This window comes from Eptatretus burgeri, chromosome 6 (genome assembly GCF_056783735.1).
Source record: "Eptatretus burgeri isolate ZD-2024b chromosome 6, Ebu_testis_v1, whole genome shotgun sequence".
Classification (NCBI taxonomy): Eukaryota; Metazoa; Chordata; class Myxini; order Myxiniformes; family Myxinidae; genus Eptatretus; species Eptatretus burgeri.
In genome coordinates, this window is record NC_140966.1 from 14,181,802 (window position 1) to 14,199,037 (window position 17,236).

The 17,236-nt window shown below is 45.0% G+C and overlaps 1 protein-coding gene across 1 annotated transcript; it reads left to right on the forward strand.

Annotated features, from left to right (window-relative positions):
• Positions 1–8,699: 8,699 nt before the first annotated feature.
• Positions 8,700–16,649, forward strand: LOC147024330 (uncharacterized). The gene is given in 3 exon segments (XM_085884164.1): positions 8,700–10,685; positions 15,259–15,922; positions 15,924–16,649. Coding segments are annotated over 3 exon segments (2,031 nt in total). The 5' UTR covers positions 8,700–9,789; the 3' UTR covers positions 16,395–16,649.
• The last annotated feature ends 587 nt before the right edge of the window (positions 16,650–17,236 follow it).

The following is a 17,236-nucleotide window of genomic DNA, read 5'->3' on the forward strand; positions in this document are numbered from 1 at the left end:
TATTGATATGTTTATTATTGTTATGGTATTATTGATATGTTTATTATTGGTATGTTATTATTGGTATGTTATTATTGATATGTTTATTATTGGCATGTTATTATTGATACGTTTATTATTGATATGTTTATTATTGGTATGTTATTATTGCTATGTTATTATTGATATGTTATTATTGTTATGTTATTATTGCTATGTTATTATTGATATGTTTATTATTGCTATGTTATTATTGATATGTTTATTATTGGTATATTATTGATATGTTTATTATTGGTATGTTATTATTGATATGTTTATTATTGGTATGTTATTATTGATATGTTTATTATTGGTATGTTATTATTGATATGTTTATTATTGATATGTTTATTATTGATATGTTTATTATTGGTATGTTATTATTGATATGTTTATTATTGGTATGTTATTATTGATATGTTTATTATTGATATGTTTATTATTGGTATGTTCTTATTGATATGTTTATTATTGGTATGTTATTATTGATATGTTTATTATTGATATGTTTATTATTGGTATGTTATTATTGATATGTTTATTATTGGTATGTTATTATTGATATGTTTATTATTGATATGTTTATTATTGATATGTTTATTATTGGTATGTTATTATTGATATGTTTATTATTGCTATGTTATTATTGATATGTTTATTATTGATATGTTTATTATTGGTATGTTCTTATTGATATGTTTATTATTGGTATGTTATTATTGATATGTTTATTATTGATATGTTTATTATTGGTATGTTATTATTGGTATGTTATTATTGGTATGTTATTATTGATATGTTTATTATTGGTATGTTATTATTGATATGTTTATTATTAATATGTTTATTATTGGTATGTTATTATTGATATGTTTATTATTGGTATGTTATTATTAATATGTTTATTATTGGTATGTTATTATTGATATGTTTATTATTGGTATGTTATTATTGGTATGTTATTATTGATATGTTTATTATTGGTATGTTATTATTAATATGTTTATTATTGGTATGTTATTATTGATATGTTTATTATTGGTATGTTATTATTGATATGTTTATTATTGATATGTTTATTATTGGTATGTTATTATTGATATGTTTATTATTGATATGTTTATTATTGGTATGTTATTATTGATATGTTTATTATTGATATGCTTGTATAATCAATAAAATACGTTTTGTTTTTCATTACTGTATACTTACTTTTACTGTATACCCCTGTATGTATATATATATATATATATATATATATATATATATATATATATATATATATATATATATATATATATATATGAATGTAAAAGCAGAATTACCATCATTTGCCGTGAGACTAAAGGTGTTTAAGCTCGGTCGTCGGGTTGTTATTTTTTTCCACTCTTGCCTGATACGAAGCGATTGTGTACCGACTAAAGAATGTGAATAAAATGCTTGGCAAGACTGCAGAGCAGAACTTCAAATAAAGCAAAGTATGTAACATCACTGAGATAGATTTAGGAGAACAGAATGACCCGTACAAGACGCGTCAAAACGCTTTCATTTTGCACCTGTGATCAGCACTGCCCGGGCAGAAATGACAGATTCATTGAAACTGGACTTTGGTGTAAAACAAGAGAGGGAGGGAAAGTGCTTCTTTAATGCTCCGATGGACATTGTCTTACAAACGTTGCCATTCGCTGATTGATGCTCGGGGTAGAAGTAACACTGCCCTTTTTTTCCGTCCTTCGCTCGCCTGCTCGGATGAGCACTTTCAAGGAGGGGTTTGTTTTTTCACCGTCAGTCGTGAGACATTCCAACAAGAGATCTGTCATTAAAGTGGTGATGGCTTAATCCTTCATTTATTCACCTGTGTAAAAATGAGCCCTTTATTTGTTTTATTGCTCAGGTACTCGTTTTTGTCAGGAGGATGACGATACAGGTAAAATGTCCAAAAAGTACCATTTCAAATTTGAAAGCTGTGCCCGTTATTCGTTGACGGCTCAAACTCTTGTACTTTTTCACCAACTGTATGTGACATCGTCACTGTCGTTAATTATCTCGAGGGAGATTGGAGCAATTTGTGATTTCGTTTGAAATCAAGCGGAGTTGCAGTGTCTTCACGTAGTATTCGGACCCCTCGACTTTTGTCCCATTTTGTTGTTGAAGCCTGGATTTAAAATGGATTAAATTGCAATTTTTTTCTCACCGTTTCTACACAAAATACCCCATCATGACAGAGTGGAATAATATTTTTAGAAATTTTTGAGAAATCAATTAAAAATGAAAAGCTGAAGTATCTTCCATCAATACGTATTCAATCCCCTGAGTCAATACTTTGTGGAAGCACCTTTGGCAGTGATTACAGCTTCAAGTCTTCTTGGGTATGTCTGTATCAGCTTTGCATATCTGGATTTGGGGATTTTCTCACACTTTTCCTTGCAGATTTGCTCAAGCTCTGTTAAGTTGGATGGGGAGCATCAGTGAACAGCAATCTTCAAGTCTTTCCACAGATTCTCAATGGGATTCAAGTGTTAGCTTTGGGTGGGCCACTCAAGGACTTCAACGTTCTTGTACTGAAGCCATTCCAGTGTTGCTCTGGCTGTATGTTTGGGGTCATTGTCCCATTGGAATGTAAATATTTGCTACAATCTGTTTTTTGCACTCTGAAGTAGGTTCTCCTCAAGGATTTTCCTGTATGTGGCTCCATTCATTGTTCCCTCTATCCGTACAAGTCTCCCAGTCCCTGCCGCTGAAAAACATCTCAATAGCACGATGCTGCCACCACCATACTTCATGGTAGGGGTGGTGTTAGATGGGTGATGAGCTGTGCACAGTTTCCGCCGGATGTAGCGCTTTATATTCAGGTCAAAGTTCTTTTTCGACTCGTCAGACCACAGAATATTTTGCCTCATGCTCTCAGAGTCTTTCACGTGCCTTTTTGTAAACTCCAGGTGTGCTGTCATGTGACTTTTTCTCAGGAGTGGCTTCTGTTTGGCCACTCTCCCATAAAGCCTAGATTTGTGAAGTGCAGCAGAGATTGTTGTCCTTCCGGCAGGTTCTCATATCTCAGTCAAGGAACTCTGTAGTTCTGTCAGAGTGTTCATTGGGTTTTGGTTCACCTTTCTGACCAAGGTCCTTCTTGCCCAGTTGCTCAGTTTGGCTGGACGGCCAGCTCTAAGAAGATTGTGGGTAGTTCCAAATTCTTTCCATTTCCTAATGATGGAGCTCATTGTGCTCTTGAGAACTTTCAACGCTCTACAAATTGTTTTATACCCTACCCCAGATCTATGCCTCCTCACAATTCCATCTCAGAGTTATACGGACAGTTGCTTGGAATTCATGGTCAAGTTTCTGCTCTGATATGCACCATCAACTGTGGGACCTCATTTCGAAAGGTGTGTTTCTTCCTAGAGCATGTCTAATCAATTTAATTGGTCACAGGTGGACTCCAATCAAGTTGTAGAGACATATCGAGGATGATCAAAGGAAATTTGATGCACCTGTGCCCAATTTGGAGTGTCATCGCAAAGGGTCATGTCATGCTCATTGATTCAAGACGTTTCAGCTTTTCATTTTTAATTAATTTGTAAAAATTTCTGAAAACATGTTTTCACTTTGTCATTGTGGGATATTTTGTGAAGATTGGTGACAATTTTTTTTGATTTCATTAATTTTAAATTCAGGATGTAACAATAAAATGTGACAAAAACAAAGGGTTGTGAATACTTTCTGAAGGTAATGTACAGTATATGTTCCTTCTGATCAGGGGTGTGCAAGGGGGTACTGAAATGTATTTTTAAATTTATAAGTACTGGACCGTATATGAGCAGAAAGAAAACTTTTTGTTTAATTTGATATACTGTACATATTTGGTCGATATTGAAAAATAAAATAATGTTGGTATGTACTGTATTGGACACCCGATGAATAACGATAATAATACTACTCATCATCATCATCATCATCATTCTCTGCTGAAGCTGTTAGTCCAGGATTATTAAGTCAAATTTGAGTCAAACCCAGAACAAATTTATAACAAGCTGAAACTTTCAGGATATGTTCAGAAAACTGTTAGGAATACCATACTAAAAGTCCCCAAGAATGCCCCTTGGGGCTTTTGAGAAATTCAAGATGGCGTCCAAGATGGCCGCCGGCTTGAGATTTTCTCATATTTCAAGCTGAAATCGTCATAGAATTAAAAATAATGGGTCAAAACATAGATTTTAAGTTACAAAGAATCAATTACTATGGCTATTTTTAAGATAAAATCAACTTATTATATATTTAATATGGCTGACATGCACAATACAATGTTTTCTCATCAGACCAGGAGATGGAGTCGTGCATCATTTGTAAGTGAAATGAATGCGAGGGAAAAACCTTCGGAGTGTAGGCTTTATTTCACTTGATTGAAGCCGCTTCTACAGACACATCAGGGAATACATGTGCAGCAAGGAGTACATGTGTAGCAAGGAGTACATGTGTAGCAAGGAGTACATGTGCAGCAAGGTATACACGTGCAGTCAATCACCGCAAAATAAATCAGCAATTACCACGGAGTCCGGTATACTCTCAATTCTTACCATTCAACGAGCACCAAGTGAACAACCGCCGTAAATGACAATGCCCCAGGGACAATCCCACCGACCGTGCGGAATCTCAGTTTTATCAGTCCCATGTGCGAGCCGCGCGACATGTGATCACGCGCCACATCCTTCAATTCATCACATTCTCCCCGTCTTTAAAATGTAACTAGAGGCTCAACTAATGCACCATGATTACTTCAACGCTATAGGAGTATACATTTCAAGCAGTGAGGATTATTTTGAGTTATAGGAGCATGGTAAGGTGCCATCGAGAGATGCCGATAATCCCCTTTACAGATCAAGTCGGCGAGGGGGTTTTATCTGTCGACCTCTACGGGAGTAAATGGTGGTTTCACTTGAGGGAGACTTCCGATCCTCTTGGGGAGCCTCGACTCGTGCCGGGGATGACTCCTCGATCGCTCTCGGGTGGAACGCGGCAGCTCCGTCGCCACCATTCCCGGGTGGAGTTCCTGGGGGGGAAACACCTGGGGAGGGAATGTCAGAGGGAGGAGTACCAGATAGTGGAGTACCTGCAGGAGGAGTACCTGCGGGAGCCAGATGGCGAACCGACACAGTGGTCTCCCTGCCATCAGGAAGTCTAACATGAGCATACTCAGGATTAGCATCGATGAGTTCGACCTCCTCCACCATTGGTTCATACTTGCTTTGTCGTACCGGGCGCTTCATGAACACTGTTCCGGCATAGGTTAGCCAGTTGGGCACCGATTGGCCGTCAACATAACGTCGTTGGTGAGTAAATATTCGTTCGTGAGGAGTAGCATTGGTGGACGTACAGAGCAAAGAGCGTATGGAATTCAGAGCGTCGAGTAGGGTAATCTCCCACCGCTCGGGCCCCAGTCCTCTCGATTTCAGCGCCAGAGTTACGGCTTTCCAAATGACTCCATTATACAGTTCCACCTGCCCATTACCATGTGGGTTGTAACCCGACGTTCGACTAGTTGCTATGCCATGCTCAAATAGGAACTGTTTTAGCCCGGCCGACATGAAACACGGCCTTCTGTCTGAATGTATGTACGACGGTTTCCCAAACATAGCGAAGAGGTCAGACAGACATTTCACGACAGTGCCCGAGGTCATATCCGAGCACGGGAATGCAAATGGGAACCTTGAGTATTCATCAACAACCGTGAGTATGTATCTGTTGTCTGTCTCGGTCGGCAGGGGCCCTTTGAAGTCGATATTTAGTCTCTCGAAGGGAGAAGTGGCCTTGATCAATCTGCCGGGAGCGACGCCATAGAATCTGGGTTTTAGTTCAGCACAAACAGGGCAGGAAGCATTCATTTGTTTAATATCTTCGATACAATAGGGAAGGTTTTGTCTGCGCACGAAATGTGCCATTCTGGTTACCCCCGGGTGGCACAGAGACCCATGAAGGTCTTGCAAAGCCCGACCGATTGTCGCCGAACAGTAGACCCGAGAGAAGGTGTCTGCAGCAGGGTTTTCCCTCCCGGGCCGATAAACAATGTCGTAACTATAACAAGATAGATCTATCCGCCATCTCATTATTTTCTCGTTCTTAATTTTCCCGTTATTTTTCCCATCAAACATGAAGGCAACGGATCGCTGGTCCGTGACGAGTGTGAAGTGGTTGCCCAGTAAATAATGCCTCCATTTACGTAGGGCTTCGACAATAGCGTACGCTTCCTTCTCTATCGCCGAGTGTCTCTGCTCGCTTCCTGAGAGAGTTCTCGAGAAGAACGCGACGGGTCGGCCGGACTGATTGAGCGTCGCGGCGATCGCGTGATCGGAAGCGTCCGTTTCCACCACGAACGGCACCGAGCTGTCGATCGATAATACCACGGAATTACTGATAGCATCTTTGAGGCTGTGGAAAGCTTTTACAACAGCGACATCTGGTGGGAAGTTTTTGCAATGCACCAGGGGATGCATTTTTTCGGAGTACTGGGGGATCCATCTAGCGTAGTAAGCGAACATCCCGATCACCCGACGCAATGTTTGCAGGTCTTGAGGTGGGGGTAGCTCACGGAGTGGGCGCAATCGTTCAGGATCAGGCTTAATCGTGCCGTCGGCTATTGTGTAGCCGAGAAGATCAATTGACCTTGCCGAGAATACGCATTTCTCGTAGTTGAGGGTCAGATTATATTTTCTAGCAATGCTCAAGAATCTGTCCAGATTCATATCATGTTCCCCCCGATCCTTACCGCACACCATGACATTGTCCACGTAAACAAAAGTGTCTTTGAGGTTTTCATCTGAGATGATGTCGTCCATAACTCGTTGGAAGCAAGCTACTCCATTAGTGACACCGAACGGAATCCTCCTAAATTGATAGAGGCGTCTACCGGCCTGGAACGCGGTGTAAGGTTTGTCTTCCTCTCGAATGGGAATTTGATGATAGGCGCTTCGCAAATCGATGGTGCTGAATGTTTTGTAATTGGCCACGCGTTCGACCATCTCGTCTATGCACGGCAAAGGGTAGGCATCGAGTTAGGTGAAGCGATTGACTGTTTGAGAGTAATCGACAACCATTCGTTTCTTATGGTTCTGGTTGGTGGTGACCAACACCTGCGCGCCCCATGGCGAATCGTTCGGTTCTATAATACCTTCTTCCAGTAATCGCTTGGTCTTAGAAGTGATGAAGTTCATATCGGCGGTGGTACATCGTCGCGATTTGATCGCTATCGGTTTACAGTCCGGTGACAAGTTTGCAAACAGCAGGGGGGACGATACCTCTGCGGTGGTCAGAGCATTTAGAATTAGACGAGGTTTGCTTCCTCCAAAGGGTATTTCGACGCTCGCATGCTGCTTGAGGACATTATGACCCAGAATTGCATCTGCACATAAATCACGAAGCACCAGTACCCTTACATCTCAATGCGTGTACCCTTTTACGTCCAACTCAACATTGCAGTACCCTCGTACGCGGGACTGTAGTGATGTGGAGGCCATGCATACCGTATTGTCTGTCGGGTGGATCTTCCATTTCCTGCCCTTCGCTAGCGAGCTGTTGACGAAACTTTCAGAGCTACCGGTATCAATCAGTGCCTCAGCCATATGCCCGTTAATTTGTTCGTTGATGATAACTTTGGATAGATTCCCCGGTGAAGCTGCAGTTACTTTCTTTTGTGAGTAGAGAGCTGCAGAAGTGGGTTTATTTCTTCCAAGAGTAGATTTGCATACCCTGGCATAATGCCCTTTCTTGTCACAATTCATGCATGTGGCATCCCTGGCGGGGCATTTGTTATGGGGGTGTCTTTTGTACCCACAAAAGAAGCATTTACCAACCGAAGTAGTTGCTGAGGAGTTTGTAGAGGTCTGGGTATCCGATTCCTCGGGTTTATCTCCATCCTCAGTGTCAGAGGTGCCCCGGGGGGTTCCTTGAGATTCCGCCGTAGCAGCGTTCATTAGCAACACCGGTGTCCCATATGACTCAGATTGCTGCTGAGCCATATCCATAGCTCGGGCCTGGTCAGCTACCATTTAAAGAGTGGGTTGTGCTTTCTCCAGTAAGCGTTGCCGAATGGGGGCTGACCTGAGCCCTTGGATGAACGCCTCTCTGGTCGCTTCATCTCGGTGTTCCTCGGCGGTTACAGCCCGGAAACTGCAGTCTTTGCCCAACTGCCTCAGAGCTTGCAGGTACTGATCGATTGTCTCCCCGGCTGCTTGCTTGCGTGTGTTGAGATGTCGTATGTATACCTCATTCTTGCGCTTCACGTAGAGCGCCCGCAGCACGTCGATCGCTGCGTCGTAGGTGTCACACTCCGAGAAGAGCCTGAATACGCTGGGCGAGACATGGTTTACAAGTGCGGCCAATTTATCGGCTCCTTCTTCAATAATGGTCAGATAGTGTGAGAAGGAACGGAACCAATGCGACCATTTCATTTCTGAGTCAGTAGCGTTTGGGTCTGCGTCGAACCTCTCCGGCTTGTAGATCTTGTCCATCGTCGGTTGAGAGAGCCGAATTGAAATGAATGCGAGGGAAAAACCTTCGGAGTGTAGGCTTTATTTCACTTGATTGAAGCCGCTTCTACAGACACATCAGGGAATATATGTGCAGCAAGGAATACATGTGTAGCAAGGAGTACATGTGCAGCAAGGTATACACATGCAGTCGATCACCGCAAAATAAATCAGCAATTAGCACGGAGTCCGGTATACTCTCAATTCTTACCATTCAACGAGCACCAAGTGAACCACCGCCGTAAATGACAATGCCCCAGGGACAATCCCACCGACCGCGCGGAATCTCGGTTTTATCTGTCCCGTGTGCGAGCCGCGCGACACGTGATCACGCGTCACATCCTTCAATTCATCACAGTAAGGACTCATAAATTTTTGTGTAAACATGCAAACATTTTGTAAATAAATAAATAATTAAACATCAAGGATTTTGTGCAAGTTGGACCCAAAGGAAGGACAACTCTCGTAGCTGCAAGCCTTGAGAGACAGGATGGTCTTCATGAACTTCTACAGATACAGGAGTCACTGACACTTCACATTGCCTGTAGAAAAGCCAACACCCGGGAATCATCCATCAGATCTGAGTCGAGAAAGTCTGAGATATCAGCGGCAGATGAGGAATTTGAACAACCCACTCTGCGGTCCAGAACTCCTTTGTTTGACATCACCACACACTGCCTTTTCTGCTCTGAAGTACTGATTACTCGCAGCAGACTTGAAACCAAACGCAGAAAGTTAACAAGTAATGTAGAGATATTAGAGTTAGAGAACAATGTGTTGAAAAGGGCAACAGAGAGGGGTGATGGGTGGGGAGAGGCAGTTACCAAAAGAATAGAAGCAAACATTGATTTGGTTGCCGCAGAGGCAAAATACCATCGTGCCTGTGCCCAGGAATTTCTTTCTAACCCACAAAAGTTGAAACCTGTTGGCAAACCAGTTGATGTTCAAAGGATTTCAGCTTTCAATGAGCTATGTGCATATATAGATGACAATGACGAATGTCAATATGCAGTTTCTGACCTCATGGAGCACATGGAAACATTCTTGAATGGTGAGGAAGGCTATTCTCTCAAGTAATTCAAACAGAAACTGAAAAAGCGATACAAAGATGATATCATTATAACAAGCCTCCCTTGAAAATCCAGCATAGTCAGTGTCTGTGAATCTGCGAATCTGCTCACCGGATACTTTGTGAGAGGTGGGTGGCAGATCAAGCAGCTGAAAAGCTTGTGAAAATGAAAGAATAATTGAAATGGCAGCTTCAATTATTCGTGATGAGATTCGTTTGTCAGTGTATGATCTCGGTGAATATCCAACCTTGGAAGAAACTGAAAATGGTTCCTCTATGATTCCTGAGTCTCTGAAGCTCTTCTTGCACAAGTTGTTGGATCCAAAGGGCAAAAATGCTACTGTAGTGAGTCGGCGATGCACTGCCATTGCCAATTCTGTCATTTCTGCCTGCAGACCAAGGTCTTTCATTTCACCAGTGCTACTTGCCATAGCAGTGTACATACATCGCAAGTATGCCTCTCGCGAGCTGATCGACATCCTCAGTAGCATCAGTTTTGCAGATGACTACAAGGAGGTCCAGCGATTTGAAAACAGCCTCATATCCGCTGGTGAGCCCTCCTATGGCCTCAATGGTTTCACCCAGTGTGTATTTGATAATGCAGATTTCATTGTTGCTATACTAACTGGGCACAACACTTTCCATGCCATGGGTGGCATAGCTTGTGTAACACCACCCAGAACAGTAGAAAAGTCTCCTGTCAAGAGCACAATGCAACTACCCCGAGCTGAAGCAGTTGGCACTTTTGGGCACATACCCATCAAGACATACAGCAAACCTGCAGTTCCTGCTTTGCAGTCGGTTACAGTAGAGCCTCTGCAGATCTCCGACACTCACAGACTGCAAGAAACAGCTCTTATTTCCATTTGTATGCTTGGGTACATGTTGAACTTAACACCGTGTCTTCCTTGGAGTGGCTTCATGAAAACTGTTCTGAAAAGTGATGAGTTCCAAACCTCCAGCATTGAGACTCTCCCATTCATCAATCTGGAACCAAGCAACCCCAGCACTATCTACACTGCACTGTGCTTTGCACAGACACAAAGTGACAAGCACAACCTCAAGATCTGCCCAGTAACATTGTGGTGAATTGAAGGTCGTGACGCGCGATCACATGTCGCGCGGCTGGTGCACGGGATAGATAAAGCCAAGATTCCGCGCGGTCGGGGGGATTGTCCCTGGGGCATTGTCATTTACGGCGGCGGTCCACTTGGTGCTCGTTGAATGGTGAGAATTGAGAGTATACCGGACTCCGTGCTTATGCTGATTTATTTTGCGGTGATCTACTGCACATGTATACATTGCTACATATGTACTCCGAGCTGCACCTGTATCCCCTGATGTGCCCGTAGAAGCGGCTTCAATCAAGTGGAATAAAGCCTACACTCTGAAGGTTTTTCTCTCGCTTTCATTACAATTTATTCCACTTGATTCCCTCGGCTCTCTCAACCAACAATGGACAAGATCTACAAACCGGAGAGGTTCGACGCAGACCCAAACGCGACTGACTCGGAAATGAAATGGTCGCATTGGTTCCGTTCCTTCTCACACTATCTGACCATCATTGAAGAGGGAGCCGACAAATTGGCCGCCCTTGTGAATCATGTCTCGCCCAGTGTATTCAGGTTCTTCTCGGAGTGTGACACCTACGATGCAGCGATCGACGTGCTGCAGGCGCTCTACGTGAAGCGCAAGAACGAGGTGTACATACGACATCTTCTCAACACACGCAAGCAAGCAGCCGGGGAGACAATCGATCAGTTCCTGCAAGCTCTGAGGCAGTTGGGAAAAGACTGCAGTTTCCGGGCTGTAACCGTCGAGGAACACCGAGATGAAGCGACCAGAGAGGCGTTCATCCGAGGGCTCAGGTCAGCCCCCATACGGCAACGCTTACTGGAGAAAGCGCAACCCACTCTTGAAAAGGTAGCTGACCAGGCTCGAGCAATGGATACGGCACAGCAGCAATCTGAGTCATATGGGACACCGATGCTGCTAATGAACGCCGCTACGGTGGAAACTCAAGGAACCCCTCAGGGCACCCCTGACACTGAGGATGGAGAAAAACCCGAGGAATCGGATACCCAGACCTCGTCAAACTCCTCAGCAACTACTTCGGTTGGTAAATGCTTCTTTTGTGGGTACAAAAGACACCTCCGCCACAAATGCCCCGCCAGAGATGCGACATGCATGAATTGTGACAAGAAAGGGCATTATGCCAGGGTATGCAAATCTACTCTAAGGAGAAATAAACCCACTTCTGCGGCTCTCTACTCACAAAAGAAACTAACTGCAGCCTCACCGGGGAATCTATCCAAGGTTATCATCAACGAACAAATTAACGGGCATATGGCTGAGGCTCTGATTGATACCGGTAGCTCTGAAAGTTTCGTCAACAGCTCGCTAGTGAAGGGCAGGAAATGGAAGATCCACCCGACAGACAATACGGTATGCATGGCCTCCACATCACTACAGTCCTGCGTACGAGGGTACTGCAATGTTGAGTTGGACGTAAAAGGGTACATGCATCGGGATGTAAGGGTACTGGTGCTTCGTGATTTATGCGCAGACGTAATTCTGGGTCATAATGTCCTCAAGCAGCACACGAGCATCGAAATACCCTTTGGAGGAAGCAAACCTCGTCTAATTCTAAATGCTCTGACCACCGCAGAGGTATCGTCCCCCCTGCTGTTTGCTAACTTGTCGCCGGACTGTAAACCGATAGCGATCAAATCGCGGCGATATACCACTGCCGATATGAACTTCATTACTTCTGAGACCAAGCGATTACTGGAAGAAGGTAATATAGAACCGAACGATTCGCCATGGCACGCGCAGGTGTTGGTGACCACCAACCAGAACCATAAGAAACGAATGGTTGTCGATTACTCTCAAACGGTCAATCGCTTCACCCAACTCGATGCCTACCCTTTGTCACGCATAGACGAGATGGTCGAACGCGTGGCCAATTATAAAATATTCAGCACCATCGATTTGCGAAGCACCTATCATCAAATTCCAATCCGAGAGGAAGACAAACCTTACACCGCGTTCCAGGCCGGTAGACGCCTCTACCAATTCAGGAGGATTCCGTTCGGTGTCACGAATGGAGTAGCTTGCTTCCAACGACTAATGGACGACATCATCTCGGATGAAAACCTCAAAGACACTTTTGTTTACGTGGACAATGTCACGGTGTGCAGTAAGGATCGCGGGGGGGAAAGTTATGAATCTGGACAGATTCTTGAGCATTGCTAGAAAATATAATCTGACCCTCAACTACGAGAAATGCGTATTCTCGGCAAGGTCAATTGACCTTCTCGGCTACACAATAGCCGACGGCACGATTAAGCCCGATCCTAAACGATTGTGCCCACTTCGTGAGCTACCCCCACCTCATGACCTGCAGACAATGCGCCGGGTGATCGGGATGTTCGCTTACTACGCGAGATGGATCTCCCAATACTCCGAGAAAATTCATCCCCTAGTGCATTGCAAAAACTTCCCACCAGATGCCGCTGTTGTAAAAGCTTTTCACAGCCTCAAAGATGATATCAGTAATTCCGTGGTATTATCGATCGACAGCTCAGTGCCGTTCGTGGTGGAAACGGACGCTTCCGATCACGCGATAGCTGCGAGGCTCAATCAGTCCGGACGACCCGTCGCGTTCTTCTCGAGAACTCTCTCTGGAAGCGAGCAGAGACACTCGGCAATAGAGAAGGAGGCGTACGCCATCGTTGAAGCCCTACGTAAATGGAGACACTATTGACTGGGAAACCACTTCACACTCGTCACGGACCAACGATCCGTGGCATTCATGTTTGATGGGAAAATAACGGGAAAATTAAGAATGAAAAAATTATGAGATGGTGGAAAGACCTAGCCTGCTATAGTTACGACATTGTTTACCCGCCCGGGAGGGAAAACCCTGCTGCAGATACCTTCTCTCGGGTCTACTGTTCGGCGACAATCAGTCGGGCTTTGCAAGACCTCCATGTGTCTCTGTGCCACCCGGGGGTAACCAGAATGGCACATTTCGTGCGCAGACAAAACCTCCCTATTCTATCGAAGATATTAAACAAATGAATGCTTCATGCCCTGTTTGTGCTGAACTAAAACCCAGATTCTATGGCGCGGCATCTGGCAGGTTGATCAAGGCCACTTCTCCCTTCGAGAGACTAAACATCGACTTCAAAGGGCCCCTGCCGACCGAGACAGACAACAGATACATATTCACTGTTGTTGATGAATATTCAAGGTTCCCTTTCGCATTTCCGTGCTCGGATATGACCTCGGGCACTGTCATGAAATGTCTGTCTGACCTCTTCGCTATGTTTGGGAGACCTTCGTACATACATTCAGACAGAGGGCCGTGTTTCATGTCGGCCGGGCTAAAACAGTTCCTATTAGAGCACGGCATAGCAACTAGTCGAACGACGGGTTACAACCCACAGGGTAATGGGCAGGTGGAACGATATCATGGAACCATTTGGAAAGCCGTAACTCTGGCGCTGAAATCGAGAGGACTGGGCCCCGAGCGGTGGGAGGTTACCCTTCTCGACGCTCTGAATTCCACACGCTCTTTGCTTTGTACGTCCACCAATGCAACTGCTCACGAACAAATGTTTACTCATCAGCGACGTTATGTTGACGGCCAAACGGTGCCCAACTGCCTAACCTATCCCGAAACAGTGTTCATGAAACGCCCGGTACGACAAAGCAAGTATGAACCCATGGTGGAGGAGGTCGAACTCATCGATGCTAATCCAGAGTATGCTCATGTCAGACTTCCTGATGGCAGGGAGACCACTGTGTCGGTTCGCCATTTGGCTCCCTCAGGTACTCCTCCCGCAGGTACACCACCATCTGGCACTCCTCCCTCTGACATTCCCTCCCCAGGTGTTCCCCCCCCAGGAACTCCACCTGGGAATGGTGGCGACGGAGCTGCCGCGTTCCCCCCGAGAGCGATCGAGGAGTCATCCCCGGCGCGAGTCGAGGCTCACCAAGAGGATCGGAAGCCTCCCTCAAGTGAAACCGCCATTTACTCTCGGAGAGGTCGACGGATAAAACCCCCTCGCCGACTCGATCTGTAAAGGGGATTATCGGCATCTTCGATGCTCATGCTCCTATATGCTCATTATATCATATATCGATGCTCATTACCATGCTCCTACAACTCAAAATAATCCTCACTGCTTGGAATGTATGCTTCTGTAGTTTAAATAGTTCGTGCTGCTTGAAATGTATACTCCTGTAGCGCTGAGGTAATCATGGTGCGTTAGTTGGGCCTCTAGTTACATTTTAAAGACGGGGAGAATGTGGTGAATTGAAGTTCGTGACGCGTGATCACATGTCGCGCGGCTCGTGCACGGGATAGATAAAGCCAAGATTCCGCACGGTTGGGGGGACTGTCCCTGGGGCATTGTCATTTACGGCGGCGGTCCACTTGGTGCTCGTTGAATGGTGAGAATTGAGAGTATACCGGACTCCGTGCTTATGCTGATTTATTTTGCGGTGATCTACTGCACATGTATACATTGCTACATATGTACTCCTAGCTGCACCTGTATCCCCTGATGTGCCCGTAGAAGCGGCTTCAATCAAGTGGAATAAAGCCTACACTCTGAAGGTTCTTCTCTCGCTTTCATTACAAACATTTGATCAGCCTCTGTATGAAAAGGCTTCTGAAATTGTTGCTGCCTCCAGAGACTTGGACAAAGTGGTGGTGCGACTTGGTGGCTTCCACCTGCTGATGTCCTACCTAGACAGCATTGGGAAGATCATGACAGGGAGCGGGTTGGAAAACCTGTGGGAACGAGTGTATGCCAAAGGTTCAGTGGTGCATATGCTCACAGGTCATGCCTTCTCTCGAGCAGTGCGTGCCCACATTCTGACCTTGCTGGCCCTCATCTATGTACTGCTAGACAAGTCAGACTGGGAGAGCCAGACTAACAAGGAACATCTGGTCAGTCTGTACCAGGACACAGTGGACCAAGATGAAGATGCTGCTGAGATAGATGAAGATGAAAGTCTGCAAGAGTTTCAACAGTTTCTCATTCACCACCTAGATCAAGCTGCCACACAGAGCAGAACGGGAAAGTTATGGGTGCAGTACATCCACCAGGTGTTGCTCATGCTCAACTTCATCAGAGCTGAGAGGACTGGCAACTGGAAGCTTCATCTTGACTGTGTGCAGGGGATGATCCCGCATTTCCATGCAGCAGGTCATCTACCGTATGCCAAGTCTGGCAGACTGTACTTGCAGCAGATGAACTCCATTGCACAAGTCATGCCACCTGAGGAGTACACGTTGTTCTCCTGCAAAGGGGTATTTCACCATCCGCCGAGCCAATGAGTTCTGGTCTGGCAACTTCTCCGACCAGACAATCGAGCAGTTCCTGATGAGGTTGCTGAAAACCAGTGGAGGGATGACGCATGGTAGAGGGATAACAGACAGCACCTTAACCAAATGGGTGCATGCACTGCCTCACTGTGTTCCTTTGTGCGATGCTTTGGAGAAGTTCACTGGTGTGCACACTGCTACCTCTGAACAACACAAAGATCTTCGTTCATCCACTCAGGCTACAGACAAGAAAGACTACGATGTCTTCCTCCAGTGGCTGCAGGCACATCCACCATTTTCAGGTTACCAGCCTGATCGCCGAGTGTCTATTTCCACTGGTGTTGTCGCTGACACATCTGTCAACTGTGACAATGCCGTGCAGATTGGTCAAGCTGCAGCATCTAAAATAACAGGGAAGCAGTTCAGAGGTCACCCTGCATCGCAGTGACAAAGTCAAGACTATGGGAGATAAGAACAGCATCAATGTCAGGGGGCAAAACACAGAGGTGAATTTAACAGGATCACTTGTGTCCTTTCAAGACAAGTTCTGACATGAATCAGTTCATGTCATATGAGCTGGCTCCTCAACCTCCATCCCTGTTTCATGATGGTGCCATGCGGAAACCAACCAAGAGTGCCCTAGGTACTCACCTCAAGTCATTTGCCCCTGTACAACCCAACATTCCAAACAACTGCCAGTTTGTCATAGATGGAGGCCATCTGTTGCTGTCAGTAGTCTGGCCACAGCCATCAACCTATGGAGGTGTGTGCCAGTGCGACATTGCCTACATCCTGAAACACTATGGGGTTGGCACTACTGCTATGTTCGATGGCTACAGAACCATCTCCACCAAGGCAGCAGAGCAACTACGCAGGGCAAAGAAGTCAACATCCGGTGACATCCTATTTGACCAGAACATGCAAACCACTACTACTCAGGCAGCATTTCTGGCAAATAACCACAAGAGCGTCTCATAGAGATGCTCAGTGGCTTGCTGAATCAAGCAGGCATCCAGGTTAAGCAGGCGCAAGCTGATGCCGATTCCTTGATTGTGTCAACAGCTCTGTCTTTGGAAGCGCCTGGCAAATCGGTGGTTGTTGTCGGAACTGACACTGACCTGCTGGTAATGCTGGTGACTCTCGCAACCACAAATATGCACCTGTACATGTTATGCTGCAAGAACCCCACAACAATCTTCAGAGTTCACGACGTTCAGGCAAGCATTGGTGACACAAGTAAATATCTGATGGTGCTGCATGCCATAACTGGATGTGACACCGTGTCTGCTC